The sequence below is a fragment of the Cicer arietinum genome, chromosome 2 (genome assembly GCF_000331145.2).
Source record: "Cicer arietinum cultivar CDC Frontier isolate Library 1 chromosome 2, Cicar.CDCFrontier_v2.0, whole genome shotgun sequence".
In the NCBI taxonomy this organism is placed as follows: Eukaryota; Viridiplantae; Streptophyta; class Magnoliopsida; order Fabales; family Fabaceae; genus Cicer; species Cicer arietinum.
In genome coordinates this window covers 15,074,688-15,090,082 of record NC_021161.2, presented here as the reverse complement: position 1 = coordinate 15,090,082, position 15,395 = coordinate 15,074,688, and the positions used below count along the sequence as shown (strand labels likewise).

At 34.1% G+C, this 15,395-nt stretch overlaps 1 protein-coding gene across 1 annotated transcript; it reads left to right on the top strand.

Annotated features, from left to right (window-relative positions):
- Positions 1-692: 692 nt before the first annotated feature.
- LOC140919362 (uncharacterized) lies at positions 693-12,868 on the top strand. The gene is made up of 12 exons (XM_073365371.1): positions 693-978; positions 1,072-1,235; positions 1,382-1,469; positions 1,876-2,022; positions 2,148-2,453; positions 3,079-3,303; positions 3,517-3,668; positions 6,843-6,990; positions 7,073-7,242; positions 7,920-8,190; positions 12,537-12,592; positions 12,767-12,868. The coding sequence occupies exons 1-12, from the start codon at positions 693-695 to the stop codon at positions 12,866-12,868; spliced, it is 2,115 nt and encodes a 704-aa protein (XP_073221472.1).
- Positions 12,869-15,395: the final 2,527 nt, after the last annotated feature.

The window sequence follows — 15,395 nt, the reverse complement described above, 5'->3', positions numbered from 1 at the left end:
TTACCACCTTCTATAAACAAGTAAAAAATGCAAAAGGTTTTTGTATCACAATAATTCGTAGTAATCATGGTGGTGCATTTAAAAACAAGCATTTTGAAAACTTATGTGAAGAGAATATAATTTTATACAATTTCTTTTCACCTATAACACCTCAACATAATGGTTTTGTAGAAAAGAAAAACATATCTCTTTAAGAAATAGCACATACCATGTAACATGAACTAAATATTGCAAATCACTTTTGGGCAAGAGCATTAAATATTGCATGCTATATTCATAATATAATATATGTAAGCTATGTTGGTTACAATTTTTTCCATTAAGGGACAACTGTACAACTTTCATTAGCTGTATTGTAGGAATATTCTCTTACCGTTAATAGCCTCATAATTTCTCTCTTTTATTGTAAATAATTGAGTTAAATAGGATTTAACTAGTTTTCTGTGTTACTTGTACAACCTAGGCTATTTATACCATATTGTATTATGTACAAAATCAATAAGAAATACAACGCGTTTACATGGCATCAGAGCTACAGTTTCGATGTGAAAAAAAAAAGAATTAGGATTACGATTTTCTCATGGAAGAAAAACAGAGCAGTCCAAGCATCCTAAATGTTGACCCTAAGGCAGCAGCGATTGGAAACACCACCAATCATCAGGAAACAATTATCATTACTAGCTACAAACTCAATGGAGAGAACTATACACAAAGGTCCAGATTTTTTCGCATCGTCCTCCAAGGAGAAGGAAAGGAAGAATACATCACTGGTGAGGGTAAGCAGCCAAATAAAGACTGATCCAAGCCATGAAAAATGGAAACTTGAAAACAATCTTGCTATGACATGGTTGCTCAACTCCATGACTAATGATTTTGGTGAAATTTTCATGTATTATGACACTGCGGCAGAAATATGGAAGGCAGCCAATGAGACCTGCTCAAATGTGGGAAACACCTTAACCATATTTGATATCAAAAGTCTCTTACATAATTTCCAATAAGGAGATTCTTCGGTCACCGAGTACTATCGTACACTCACAAAATAATGGCAACAACTTGACATCTATTCAGACATAGAGTGGAAGTACATAGATGATGACAAAATCTACAGGAAACTAGTCGAGAAGGACATAATCATTCAGCTCCTATTGGGACTGAATAAAAACTTAGATGAATTGAGAGGGAGAATTCTTGGAACTAAGCCCCTCCCTAGCATTCGTGAAGCATTTGCAGAAGTGAGAAGGGAATAAAGCAGAAGGAAAATCATGTTGGGAAGTTAGAGTGCAAGTTCAACCATTGAAGGCTCTGCATCGTAGTAAGAGGTCCACCAAAGAAAGGTAGAGGATAGTGTGATAACTGCAAGTGACTTGGACATACGAAGGAAACATGTTGGGTGCTTCATGGAAAACCCATAGATCTAAAACCACGATTCAAGGACGCATGCGGATATGTTGTTGCTGCTGATGAAAGTAAGTCTAGAAACATTGCAGAGGCCAGTCCTTTCAACAAAGAACAAATAGAGATGTTGTAGAAACTGATGCAATAGGCACTCCAAAACACTAGTACCTCTTCTTCCACTGCTACTCTTGCCCAAAAAGGTAATTTTTCTGTTGCCCTTCATGTAAGTCACTAGAAAACAAACTCTTGGATTGTTGATTCTAGTGCCTCGGATCACATGACTAGGACATCAATGTATTTAGTAAATACACTCCATATCAAGATATTTTTTTTTTCCATATAGTATTTGTACCACCTCCAAGGTGGTTGGTAAAGGATCAGTGGTTATCTCTAAAGATATTACTCTTGATTCAGTTTTACATGTTCCTAAACTAGATTGCAGTTTATTGTCTATCTATAAATTGACCAAAAACTTAGGATGTCTTGCTAAGTTTTTACCACATTTTTGTGAATTACAAGATATGAATTCGGGGAAGATGATTGGAAATGCTGAGGAGAGTGTAGGCCTTTACTTCCTTAGAATTGAAGACCAAAATAAGAGATCCTACCAGGCTACCCTTATGGGTTTATCAAAGAAAGATAATTATGTAATGTTATGGCATTATCGCCTAGGACACCAAAATTTTATGTATTTGAAAAAATGTTTCCATCCTTATTTAACAAAGATTATGGTTCTTTCAAATTTGAAGTGTTTGAAGTAGCCAAACACACCAAATCCCATTATTCCATACAACCTTATAAATCGTCTAGACCTTTCACACTCATTCATAGTGATATGTGGGGACCTTCAAGAGTGAGCAATGTTACTGGATCAAGGTGGTTTGTCACCTTTATTGACGACCATACAAGAGTCACTTGGGTGTTTCTCATGAAAGAAAAATCAGAAGTTGGGATTATATTCGAGAACATCCATAAAATAGTCGAAACCCAATTTCAAAGCAACATTCAAATACTAAGAACTGATAATCGAAGGGAGTATTTCCACTACACCCTTGGTACTTACCTTACCAAAAATAAAATTGTACACCAAACATCACACCCATACTCTCCACAACATAATGGGACAACAGAGAGAAAAAATAGACACCTATTGGAAGTCACTCGAGCCTTCATGTTGTCCATGAAAGTGCCTAACCATTTTTGGGAAGATGCAGTCATCTCTTCATCATACCTTAAAAATAGAATGCCCTCCAAAATACTCAACCTAAATACACCACACCAAACCCTCTTGTCCTTTTATCCTTCGACCAAACTCCTTACAAATCTTCCACCAAATATTTTTGGATGTACTGCCTTTGTACATGACCAAAAGCCTAACCTCGATAAGTTGAACCTGAAATCCATATGTGTATCTTCTTGGGATACTCCCCTACTAAGAAAGGATACAAATCTTACTGCCCCCTAAAAACACGAATATATCACACTATGGATGTTACCTTTTTTTGAAGACAAGGCATTTTATGCCAAATTTGCCATTCAGGGGGAGAAAGTTACAATTGATGAACACCAACCTTGGGAAATTACAATACTAAAATCTATCCCACATGAAACTGTCTTAACCACCCCCACCTAAACCTGTCCAAATCCCACCTAAACTTGTCCAAATCACTAAAAATACAGAATCTATCCCAATAATTGTTGAACCTGAACTGGACCACGAAACAACCACTCTTGAGGTTACCAAGCCAACAAATGAAGCACCAACAATTGGTCAAAAAGGACAACCAAATAGAGGAAAAAAATTGCAAGTATACATAAGGAAGAAGAACAAGCAAAAAAATCATGTGGAAGTACAAGCATGCACTCTTTCAAAGCAGAACCAAGATCTTGAACCTACTCACAAAGGTAGCATACTGTACATTAACTTTTCCTCTAAATTATCTGATAATGTCACTAATGACCAAGACTTAGACTTACCTATTGTCGTGAGAAAGGGAGTAAGGTCTTGTACCAAACACCCAATTGCAAACCATGTTTCTAGTGAAATATTATCACAGGGGTAATAGAACTTCATCAACTTTGTGGACAACATCGAAATTCCTCAAAACTTTCATGAAGTTATCCTAGTTCTAGAATGGAAGGTTGTTGTAATGGAAGAAATCAAGACACTTTATAAGAAGGGCACATGGCAACTTTCCCACCTACCAGAAGGGAAAAAAGCAGTTGGATGCAAGTGGATATTCTCAGTAAAATACAATGCCGATGGGAGTGTAAACAGGTACAAAGCTCGATTGGTGACAAAAGGATTCACCCTGTCCTATAGGGTGGATTATGAAGAAAACATATCTACCTAAAAATTATGAAAAAAACTCATCAACTTTGTGGACAACATCGATATTCTCAGTAAAATTAGAATCCACCTACTGACAAAGAAAGGTATCAAAAATTGGTTTGGAAACTTATCTACCTAACCCAAAAATGACCAGATATTGGATTCTCTGTTAGCATGGTTAGACACTACATGAATGACCCTAGGGAGGCTCACATGAAAGCAATTAACTACATCCTGTAGTATCTGAAAAAGGCACCAAGGGGCTGTATTTCAAGGACACAAGCAGGAAAATATATATATTCAGTGATGTAGATTGGGCAAGCTCAGTGACTGGTAGGAGATCAACCAGTGGGTATTGCTCCTTTGTATGGGGCAACTTCGTGACCTAAAGAAGAAAGAATCAATATGTGGTTGCTAGAAGCAGCGCAAAAGTTAAACTTAGGTCCATGGCACATGGGATTTGCGAAGGGATGTGGTTGCAAAGGATGCTTACATAACTACACATTTACACTGACCATGAAGTAAGGTTGTTGTGCGATAACAAAACTTCCATAAGCATTGCTAAAAATCCTGTGCAACATGACATAATAAAGCATGTGGAAATTGATAAACACTTCATCAAGGAAAAGATTGACAATAGGCTATTTTCTCTCCAGCACACACCCTGAAGCTACCAAGCTGCTAATATCTTAACCAAGGCACTTCCTAGAGCCACCTATGAATACTTAAGAGTCAAGTTAGGCATGACTGACATCTATGACTAACTTTAGGAGGAGAGTTGGTTACAATTATGTCCATTAAAAGACATATGTACAACTTTCATTAGTTGTACTTTAGGAATATTCTCTTACCATAAATAGCCTCATAATTTCTCTCTTTTATTGTAAATAATTGAGATTTTATTAGCTTTCGGTTTTACTTGTACTCCCTAGGCTATTTATACCATATTGTATTTTGTACAAAATAAATAAGAAATACAACACATTCACAACATCTATTCTAAATAAGACTCAATTTTTGGATACTCTAAAAGCTCTAAAGGATACAAAGTATTCAGTTAAGAGACTCTGATTGTGTTGAGGAATCAATCCATGTTAAAGTTGATGACAAGAAGCTTGACCATAAAAAGTCAAAGCTAGATTAAGATTATGCACATTTATAGTTTTCAAAAGAACTAGAGAAATCAAAGGAAAAAAATAAGTCTCCCTCTAATGAACTAGTAGATGACTTTTATAACACAAGATCAAGAACCAATGTATCATCTGTTAGTCAAAGTCAACTATGATGGAGATATAAATCATCACATCCTAACACTCTGATCATAAGAGATACGAGTTACCTTTTGAATACTAGATAATCACACAACAAATAATTAAAGTGTTTAGGCCCAAAAGCTCACATCTAGGATAATAAGAGAGAGTATGAACTTTCAAAATAATGCCAAACATGCCACCACAAAAGTTATTTATTTATTTTTTTTTTTAAAAATGGCAAGTGAGACATTGACAACCAAGGAGTAATCAACAATGCATGTATTAGTGAAACTCGTTGAATTGAGCGATGATATGAGCAAAGAAATAGAGTTTAAATTTCAAAATCCCAAACAGAAAACTTAAGACCAAATGAAAGTTGTTAACAATTCTTCATTATAGTGCACGTTTACACACACTTAAAAAGAAAAAAAAATTCAAATAACAAAATAAGATTGCAAAAATATAAGTTACCTCTACTTGTGGGTTGCCTCCCACGAAGGGCTTCTTTAAAGTCATTAGCTTGACACCTCAGCTATTGTCAAGGTGGCATATATGACAAGAAGAACACATCATCCTTCTTCTTCTTCTTTTTGTTTGGTAGAAATTCCATGAACTTGAGAACTAAATGACGTTGCTTGAATGTACTTTTCATTTGGACATTAATGAACAAGGTATAGATTGAATCTCGAACTTCATCAATCTCTTATTTTTTTCTTTTCCTCGTTCGTCTTTTCCTCTTGCTTATCTTCTTCTACCACAACTATGAAATCATCTTCAATCTTCAACTTCTCCTCCATCTTCTCAAACTTAACCACTTGCTCAAATAACCTCTCACGTTGACTTTCAAATCTTTCAATTGAAACCATGTTATTCTTCCTGAATTCAACCAAAACGTCCATAATGTGAAAGTCTTAGTTATCTGATTCTTTGGATAAAATTTTATGAGGTAGAGTTTATTCCCAATTAATCTTTTTCATATAACACTCGTCGTCTTCTACCTTTTTGACCAATAAATCTTCATATTCTATTAGTACAACAAAGTCATCAAAATAAGTTTCATTCCTATGTCATTCTCCACAAAAGTCACACCTAAGAGGCCGCATCTGAGGGATTTGAAGGTGTTGTTTTAAAAATGTATCTCTCAAGATTTGTCCCTCAATTATGTGACATATACTAGATATAAGACAAGTATCACACTCTTCATGTAATTGTAGTAGAATATCATAATTTCAATCTTCCATTCTCTACAATGAATAGTTATCTCAAACAAAGAAGAGACAAACCACTAGCAAACTACATTAGCAAGCTCAACAAATAAAAATAGAAAATAAAAGAAAAATCATTTTTTATTCAAAATTAAGAATAAAATAAAAACACAAATTTTATTGCAAAGCAAAAAATTTCGATTAAGTAGCTAAATTATAACTGAATAGTTAAATGGCAATCCCCGACAACGGTACCAAAAACTTGATAGCGTTTTAGCATGTGTGCTCTTTTCCCTATTGAATTATATTTAACTACGAAAATTGAACAAAAAGTTTTCGATTTGATTGAAATAATATTTAAAACTAACAACGGTAATAAAATTGATCTTTTATAATAAGAAAAATGTCAAGGATGAGTTTCACTTCGAATCCAACCTTGGTGTCTAATTTGATCCCAGTTACTGAATTCCTTTGTTGAATTATTATTGAATTCTCTTTATTATTCTTGTCATTATGTCTTAGTGACCGAACCTTTAATTCCAAAGTAACCCCTAATTCCTTAGATGATTTAAGATTAGAATTAAGCATTACTGTACATAAATTCTCTTGTTAAACTATTACCTTTGCAACTAATTTAATTGGTTTCATGCCCAGGCGTGGAATTTGCAGTCCAAGTGCAACTCGACAAATTCAAAAGGGGGGCAATGCGCCCCGAGCGCAGCTGTTGCGCTTCGGGCGCATAACTTCTTATGTTTGAAGTTGCCTACATTTTTCTCCTCTTTTGAGTCTGAATGGGGTTCAGGTGTCTTCATCCAACTTGTAGTTATGGATCTTAGCTTTCATTTGCACTTAGTTTGACTTCAATTGGACATTTACAACTCCAGATATGGCCGAAATACTCCACATAGGTTATGTTGAATTCTTAGTAAAATACAATGTAGATGGGAGTGTAAACTGGTACAAAGCTCGATTGGTGGAAAAAGGATTCACCCTGTCCTATAGGGTGGATTATGAAGAAACCTTTGCAACTGTAGCAAAGTTGAATTCAGCTCGTGTACTCTTTTCCCTAGTAGTATATTTGGATTGGCCACTTCACCAGTTAGATATAAATTTTTTTTCCTAAATGGTGAACTTGAAGATGTCTACATGAGAATACCACATGGACTTGAAACATCAAAAAATTCAGGCAAGGTATGTAAACTCAAAATATCACTATATGAACTTAAGTAATCCCCTTGGGCGTGGTTTGATAGGCTCACACGAGTGGTTAGGATACATGGCTTCTCCTAGTGTCAAAATGACCACACAATGTTCTTAAAGCATTCAAAGGAAAGAAAGGTAACCATCTTCGTTGTCTATGTGAATGACATTATTATTACAGGTGATGATTATATTGGAATTAAATGACTGAAAATTCTAGCTAAGGAATTGGAAGTCAAAGATCTTGGTCAGTTCAAATATTTTATGGGAATGAAAGTGGCACGACCCAAACATGGAATCTATTTATCTCAAAGGAAATATTTACTTGACTTACTTCAAGAAAATTGAGAGGAAAATTAGAGTTCACCAATTGACAAAGAAAGGCCTCAAAATTTGGTTTGAAAACTTATCTACCTAACTCACACATGACTAGATATTGGTTTCTATGTTAGACTGGTTAGCCGTTACATGAATTACCCTAGGGAGGCTCACATGAAAGTAGTTAACCTCGTCTTGTAGTACCTGAAAAAGGCACCAAGGAACGAGATACATTTCAAGGACACAAGCAGGAAAATAGAAATATTCACTGATGCAGAGTGGGAAAACTCGGTGACTAATAGGAGATCAACCAGTGGGTATTTCTCCTATGTATGGGGCAACTTAGTGACCTGGAGAGGCAAGAAACAATCTGTGGTAGCTAGATGCAGTGCAAAAGTTGAACTTACCATGTCACATGGGATTTGCAAGAGGATGTGGCTGCATAGGATGCTTGCAGAACTACCCGTTTACAGTGACCATGAAAGTAAGGCTATTGTGCGATAACAAAGCTTCCATAAGCATTGCTAAAAATCCTGTGCAAGATGACATAACAAAGCATGTGGAAATTGATAGACACTTCATCAAGGAAAAAGTTGACAATAGGCTAATTTCTCTCCAACACACACCCTCAACCACCAAGCTGCTAATATCTTAACCAAGGCACTTCCTAGAGCTACCTATGAATACTTAAGAGTCAAGTTGGGCATGATTGACATCTATGACCCAACTTGAGGAGGAGTGTTGGTTACAATTCTGTCCATTAAGAGACATTTGTATAACTTTTGTTAGTTGTACTTTAGAAATATTCTCTTACCATAAATAGACTCATAATTTCTCTCTTTTATTGTAAATAATTGAGTTAGTTGAGATTTAATTAGCTTTTTGTTTTACTTGTATTCCGTAGGCTATTTATACCATATTGTATTTTGTACAAAATCAATAAGAAATATAACACATTCACAAGATCTATTCTAAATAAGACTCAATTTTTGGATACTCTAAAAGCTCTAAAGGATACAAAGTGTGCAGTTAAGAGACTCTGATTGTGTTGAGGAATCAATCCATGTTAAAGTTGATGACAAGAAGCTTGACCATAAAAAGTCAAAGCTAAATTAAGATTATGCACATTTATAGTTTTCAAAAGAACTAGAGAAAACAAAAGAAAAAAATAAGTCTCCCTCTAATGAACTAGTAGATGATTTTTATAACACGGGAACAGGCAACAATGTGTCATCTGTTAGTCAAAGTCAACTATGGATGGAGATATAAATCATCACATCCTAACACTCTGATCATAAGAGATACGAGTGACCTTTTGAATACTAGATAATCACACAACAAATAATTAAAATGTTTAGGCGCAAAAGCTCACATCTAGGATAATAAGATAGAGAGTATGAATTGTCAAAATAATGCCAAACATGCCACTGCAAGAGTTATTTATTTGTTTTTTTTTTAAAAAATGGCAAGTGAGACCTTGACAACCAAAGAGTAATCAACAATGCATGTATTAGTGAAACTCGTTGAATTGATCAATGATATGAGAAAATAAATAGAGTTTAAATTTCAAAATCCCAAATAGAAAACTTAAAACCAAATGCAAGTTGTTAACAAGTCTTCATCATAGTGCATGTTTACACACAATTAAAAAGAAACAAATTCAAATAACAAAATAAGATTACAAAAATAAAAGTTACCTCTATTTGTGGGTTGCCTCCCACGAAGCGCTTCTTTAATGTCATTAACTTAACGCCTCAGCCATTAACAAGGTGGCATATAGAAATTCTATGAACTTGAGAACGAAATGCTGTTGCTTCCCTGTCCTTTTCAATTTGACATTGATGAACAAGGCATAGATTGAATCTCGAACTTCATCAATCTCTTCTTTTTTCTTTTCCTCGTTCGCTTTTCCTCTTGCTTGTATTTTTCTACCACAACAATGAAATTGTCTTCAATCTTCAACTTACCTCTATCTTCTCAAACTTAACCACTTGCTCAAATAACCTCTCACATTGACTTTCAAATCTTTCAATTGAAACCGTGTTATTCCTCATGAATTCAACTAAAATGTATGTAATTCTTTGTCATCTGATTATTTGGATAGAATTTTAGGAGGTAGAATTTGTTCTCAATTGATCTTTTTCATATAACATTCGTCATCTTCTGCTTATGTTGGAACCAAGTTAGTTTGAAGAACTATGTCTCTTACTTGTTTTAATGATAAAAAATTATTTTGTGAGAACAATTTAAAGCACTAATGTTCTATTTTTGTGAGCAGTTTCAAGAACACGTTATTCTATATGAGTTTACATTGCATCCTCTAATCTCTTTGGTCCAAGTTAAACAAGCACCAAGACTTGACTTTGTTCTCCACATTATAAGTCTGGTGAACGCGCTTTAAAACAAGCATATAATTTCTCTACCTCTAATAATATTGACAAACAAGTGATTGTCTGCCTCTGATAACCGCATCAAGTATCTAATCGTCTAACTCTTTTGTTAGTCTATGCTCTGATGATAGTAAAGGATCTTATGAAAGTCAAATATTTGAATAAGACAAAACTTTTGCGCATCCACTAGTAAACAATGTGAATCTGTATTTGTCTGAAGGTCTATGCGACATACTCTGATCATAATATCTTCTGCTCTTTTTGTCTCCATATCAAGATTCACGTAATAAATTTTAAGGATATTTTGGACAAATTTAAATAATAAATAAATCTCGAAAGGTTTGATACAAAACTTGATTATACATATTGATTTCTTGAAATGATGACAACTGCTAGAAACCCTAAAAATATCTATAAAAGGACGTGCAATCCTTATTGAAAAGCATAAGCAATAACACACCACAATAAGAAGAATACAACCGTCTCTACACTCTTGCTCTTAATCTTTTGTCTTTTCTAAATGCTAAGAAATATTTTATAAAGAGTAGAACATTGTAAACACTTTCTTGTGATAGTTATTCAAAAAAACCTTAAACCTATTTTTTTTTGTAACCTAGCCTAGTAGTGGCTACATCTCTCAACAACTTAACTGTACTAAACTAGAAGTTTGAAAAGACTTGAACACAATTAGTTTGACTAGTAGGTGTTTAGTGGAAGTGAAATTAAGTTGGTCAATTAGTGGATTAAATCCTTCAGGTTGAAGGGATTGGACGTAACTACCGTGTTGGTGGTGAATGAAGAGATATTGACTGTGTCATTCTGTTTTTCTATATATTTACTTTGTTTTCATCACTTTATTTTAGTCTTTTTTAAAAACAATTAAAATAAAACACTATCAAGCCCTCTATTTCTTGTGTTTCTAGTTCTACAATGTTTGCCTTCATATGTGATACTATTATATCGAGAATTTATCGACGAATAAGCCGTGAATTTATCGAATATTACAGAGTAAACACACTTAATATATTATATCACACAATACACTTAAAATTCGTAGTAATAAAAAGAAAGTAATTTGAAACCCTCATCTTATTCACTCTCTTGAAAAACCTTGAAACTTCCCACATACCCTTACTCTACCCCCAAATCTCACATCACATGTACCATCACCTGCTCCAAATCGTGTCAGCTCTCTATTGTTTTTTAGTTTCAAAAACTTTTTTTTAAAATGATTTTAAGCCACCAAAATTACTATCGTGTCACTCTCTTTAAGATGTTTTTCGGGCACTGTCCAAATTGCACAAGACAAACTACTAACCAAAAATTCCCCAACATAAAACAACCCAGGTAAACTGTGTATCGGAGTTCTAGTGCACAATATAAAATCGTTCGAGAATTACACCCTCAATATTGCGGTTGAAGCCACTCTAAATTTGATGTTTAAAACATCTTGTAATATGTACTATGACCACTCATAAATCAAAAGGACTACATAATGAAAACCGCTCTAAGAGGACCATGGTATTAGGACCACTAAAAATCGAAAGAACTACGACACAAAAGCCGATCTCAAAAATAGAAAGGACTACGCCACAAAACTGCTCTAAAAGGACAATGGTATTAGGATCACTTAGAAATTGAAGGGACAAAAAGAAATGGAGGAAGTGGCTCGAAATTGCGTCAAGCAGAATAGGGAGAAAAGAGAAAGTTGGAAATTGCATCCCAATTTGGTTAGCTTTTCACAAGAGTTTGACACTCTTTATATAATGGTGGAAGCAAACTCACACATGTTAACTATCTAATGTGGGACTTTAGTATTTATAGAGTTGAAAACTACTCAATATATTTCCAATATCCACAATTTTTAAATTCACTTACTAAAAAACTCTCTATCTTCCAAAACTCTCTCTCGGTATTGATTTTCTTATGATATTGATATAGAAACCTATTTTGATTAGAGAAAATGTTTATATATGTCAAAAATTAATTTTTATCTGGTAGAAATTTTTATTAAAGTTAGATTGTGTTTTAATCAATAGAAGTAGTTATGTTGTGATTGTTTGAGTGTTGAAGAATTTTTAGAACCCTTATTGATGTTAAAAATAATAATTTTTCTAGAAATAACAAATGTGTTGAAAGTTGTTGTTATAGTTATTTTTTTAGAAGATTAAAGTTATTATTTTTATGATACAATTTTGTGGAGGTTGTATTGAATTATAAAAGAAGATTAATAATAATAATAATAATAATAATAATAGTAATAATAATAATAATAATAATAATAATAATAATAATAATAATAATAATAATAATAATAATAATAATTTGGTTGTTTTAAGAGAATTTGTCTAACTCTTAAACTAAACTCAAACTTTATTTGAGTATGAGTTAATAGTTGAAAGACAATTTAAATGATAAGTTGATTATTACTTATTTGAAGGTCTGAACCGAATTGAACAAGAGTTTGTGACACATAATCTAGAAAACTTGGTAACGGTAAGGGCATCACTATATTCTCTTTCCTACTTGAGTTATATTCGACAAAAATGTACTCTGATGTTTTGTATTTGTTATATTTGTGTGTTATCTTCAAAATATGTGTTATATGAATTACATGTTTATGAATGATATTATGAGATTAAGTAATGTGCGTATTTTTATTGGTAACAGGTGGTTATTCAAGGTGATGACTTTGTGTTCACTACTAGAAAAACTGGATGCAGCATCGGCCAAAAGCCCATGCTAATAGGCCAAAAGCCGACGCTAACCTGAATTTAGAGTCGGGGTCGCGTCCAGGCTAAAATGGTCGAAGCTAATACGTAGCGTTGGCCAAAAGCCATCTGATGCTATGGTAGCGTCGGTTGGATCGATGCTAAGCCGACGCTGCCAATTAAAATAGAACATTTGGTGCTAGTTAAGTTTGTTGACACATCATCAAAAAAAAATTGGTTGCGTCAGATGAGCTGACGCTAAAGTCAAATAAATGTCAACGTTATATTTTATTCAACAAAGAAAAGTCAGAAAACTATTAGCGTCGGCTACACCGACACTACGATATAATAAAAGTCAACTTTATTTATAATTTTGCGACGGCCTGGCCGACGCTAGAGTCAAAAATTGAAAAGTCAACAACGCTTAGCGTCTGATGAAACCCACGCTAATTGTAAATTTATTTAATTTTGTTTTTGTTTTTTTAGCACCTACTCAATTATATTTTAACGTTTATAAAATAATTGATACTTAAAAACCCTAAAAGTCATTGCATTGACAACATAATAAACCATAAAATATCATTTGTTCTCAAACTACAAAATAATAATTTAGTATCAAATAAAAACATAGCAAAGTGACCTATTACATAATTGTCAACCAATGACTACAAAAACTAAGCATAACAAGATATGAGATTAAAGTTCGTCCAGTGAAACATCGACCAAATCATCACCGTAATGAGGATGCGAAGGAGGATGAATTGCATTAGATGATCCACCAGCTGATTGACGGTGCAAAACGTCAATTTTATCTACAAAAAGCTGCTTCAATGCATCAAAATCATTCTCTAACTTCTTTGAATGCTCCATAGCCTCTTCGGCGACCTTGGTAGTCACATGAGCTTGAGACACTGTATCATGAGAAATTTGTTCAGCTCTAATTCTAGTTGCCCTCTCCGCTTCTAAAGATATCCCAGTCATAGAATTAGAAGGATTCTGGGATTGTTGTGTAAGCGATATACACCCATGTCGGAGGTCAACATATAAGTCTCTCATATCATAAACTCGACCACGAGTGCGACCCCCTGCATATTGTGTCCATAACTTAAGTATTGTTGGTCCATCTACCTCTTTAGCATCATCTACACCTATGTCGCCAAGTTGTGTTTGTACTTCCTCCAATTTTTTTTTAAATGTTCCCTGATCAATGGAAAAAATTAATAAGGTAATATATGATCCAATTTCTAAAATAAATTAAACAAGCAAGTCAAGATATAGATAACATACTAACTTACACCACATGTATAATAAAAGGATCGTTCATCTAGGACTCTTGGTGTAAATAAGATCATATTCTTTTTTGGTTGATTTGTAATATAAAGAATTTGCATAAAAAATTTACATAAATAAAGAACATACATAGGTAGATTATGCGCGACTATCAACCCAAGCGCCATTTTTCTTCTTTTGGATTGTCAAAAAATAACTCATCGGAAAGTAAATCTCTTTGAAGGTTATTACTCTACAAAGAGGGTGACGGGATTGAGAGCTAGGGTTCAGACTGGGTGACATTCGCGAGAGTGAGTGACATAATGGAAATGGTGATGCGGCAGCGATAGGCTGAGCTTCATGGTGAATACAAAGTGGGTGACGACATTGGGAGGGTTGAGAATGGGTGATGGGTTTAAAAAATCATCAACTTAGCGTCGGCAACCCCAACGCTAATTATTAAAATTAAAAGTTAAAAAAACAAACTATAGCGTCTGCCTTATTTTATTTAGCGTCGGCTAAGCCGACACTACTTATTAATAAACTATAAAAAAAATGGCACAATAGCGTCGGCTTAACTGACGCTACACCGACGCAAACTAGCGTCGGAGTCGGGAGTTGACGCTAAATATGGCAGCTAAAATGAGTTTTTCTAGTAGTGTCTAAACTAGGTTGGTTTAGGACAAGGTTGAATGATTTTGGATGCTCTAGTTGAGGGATCTATTTTGTTACTAATTAAGGTGATGACATTCATGCATGCATTTGTGGCCTGGACCTAGTCGCGAGTACATGACAACAATTCCTTAAAAAGGCAATGTGATATAGTTTAACGATATTCTGGTGGAACATTATGGTGGAACATTATCTAATGGCGGGACTATTTGCTCTATAGAGTAACGATATTCTGGAATCATGCATTGACATATAGTCTAACAAATAGGATTTGTGCATTTTGGTTTATTTGTATCTTTGGTGCTTTGTGATTTTAATTGTTAAATGAAGTATGTGATTTATTTTTATTATTCTATAATAACTATAAATGCATGTATATTTGTTTCGTTTTTGTTATTTGAAGATGACCCTCACATTTGACAAGACATCACATATAGTGTTACTTGAGAGAATAATATTACGAACCAACCTAGTAGGAGAAATGTGAGGAAGTACAATAGCATGTACTTAGAGGCTCCGACATATTTTTATACTGGTTTTAGACTTGTTGGGAGAGTTTTCCGTAAGAGCCCAAAATTATGACCAACTAGGATTTATTTTTTAGCAGTAAAATGTCAAGAGTTTTGACTTTAGGAGTTTATTTTGTT

Coding starts and splice junctions, on each gene's coding strand:
- LOC140919362 (XM_073365371.1), top strand. CDS start 693: ATGGAGAGAACTATACACAAAGGTCCAGATTTTTTCGCATCGTCCTCC. Junction 1,470..1,875: donor TGTTGTTGCTGCTGATGAAA/GTAAGTCTAGAA, acceptor CCAAAAACTTAG/GATGTCTTGCTAAGTTTTTA. Junction 6,991..7,072: donor TGAGTCTGAATGGGGTTCAG/GTGTCTTCATCC, acceptor TTACAACTCCAG/ATATGGCCGAAATACTCCAC.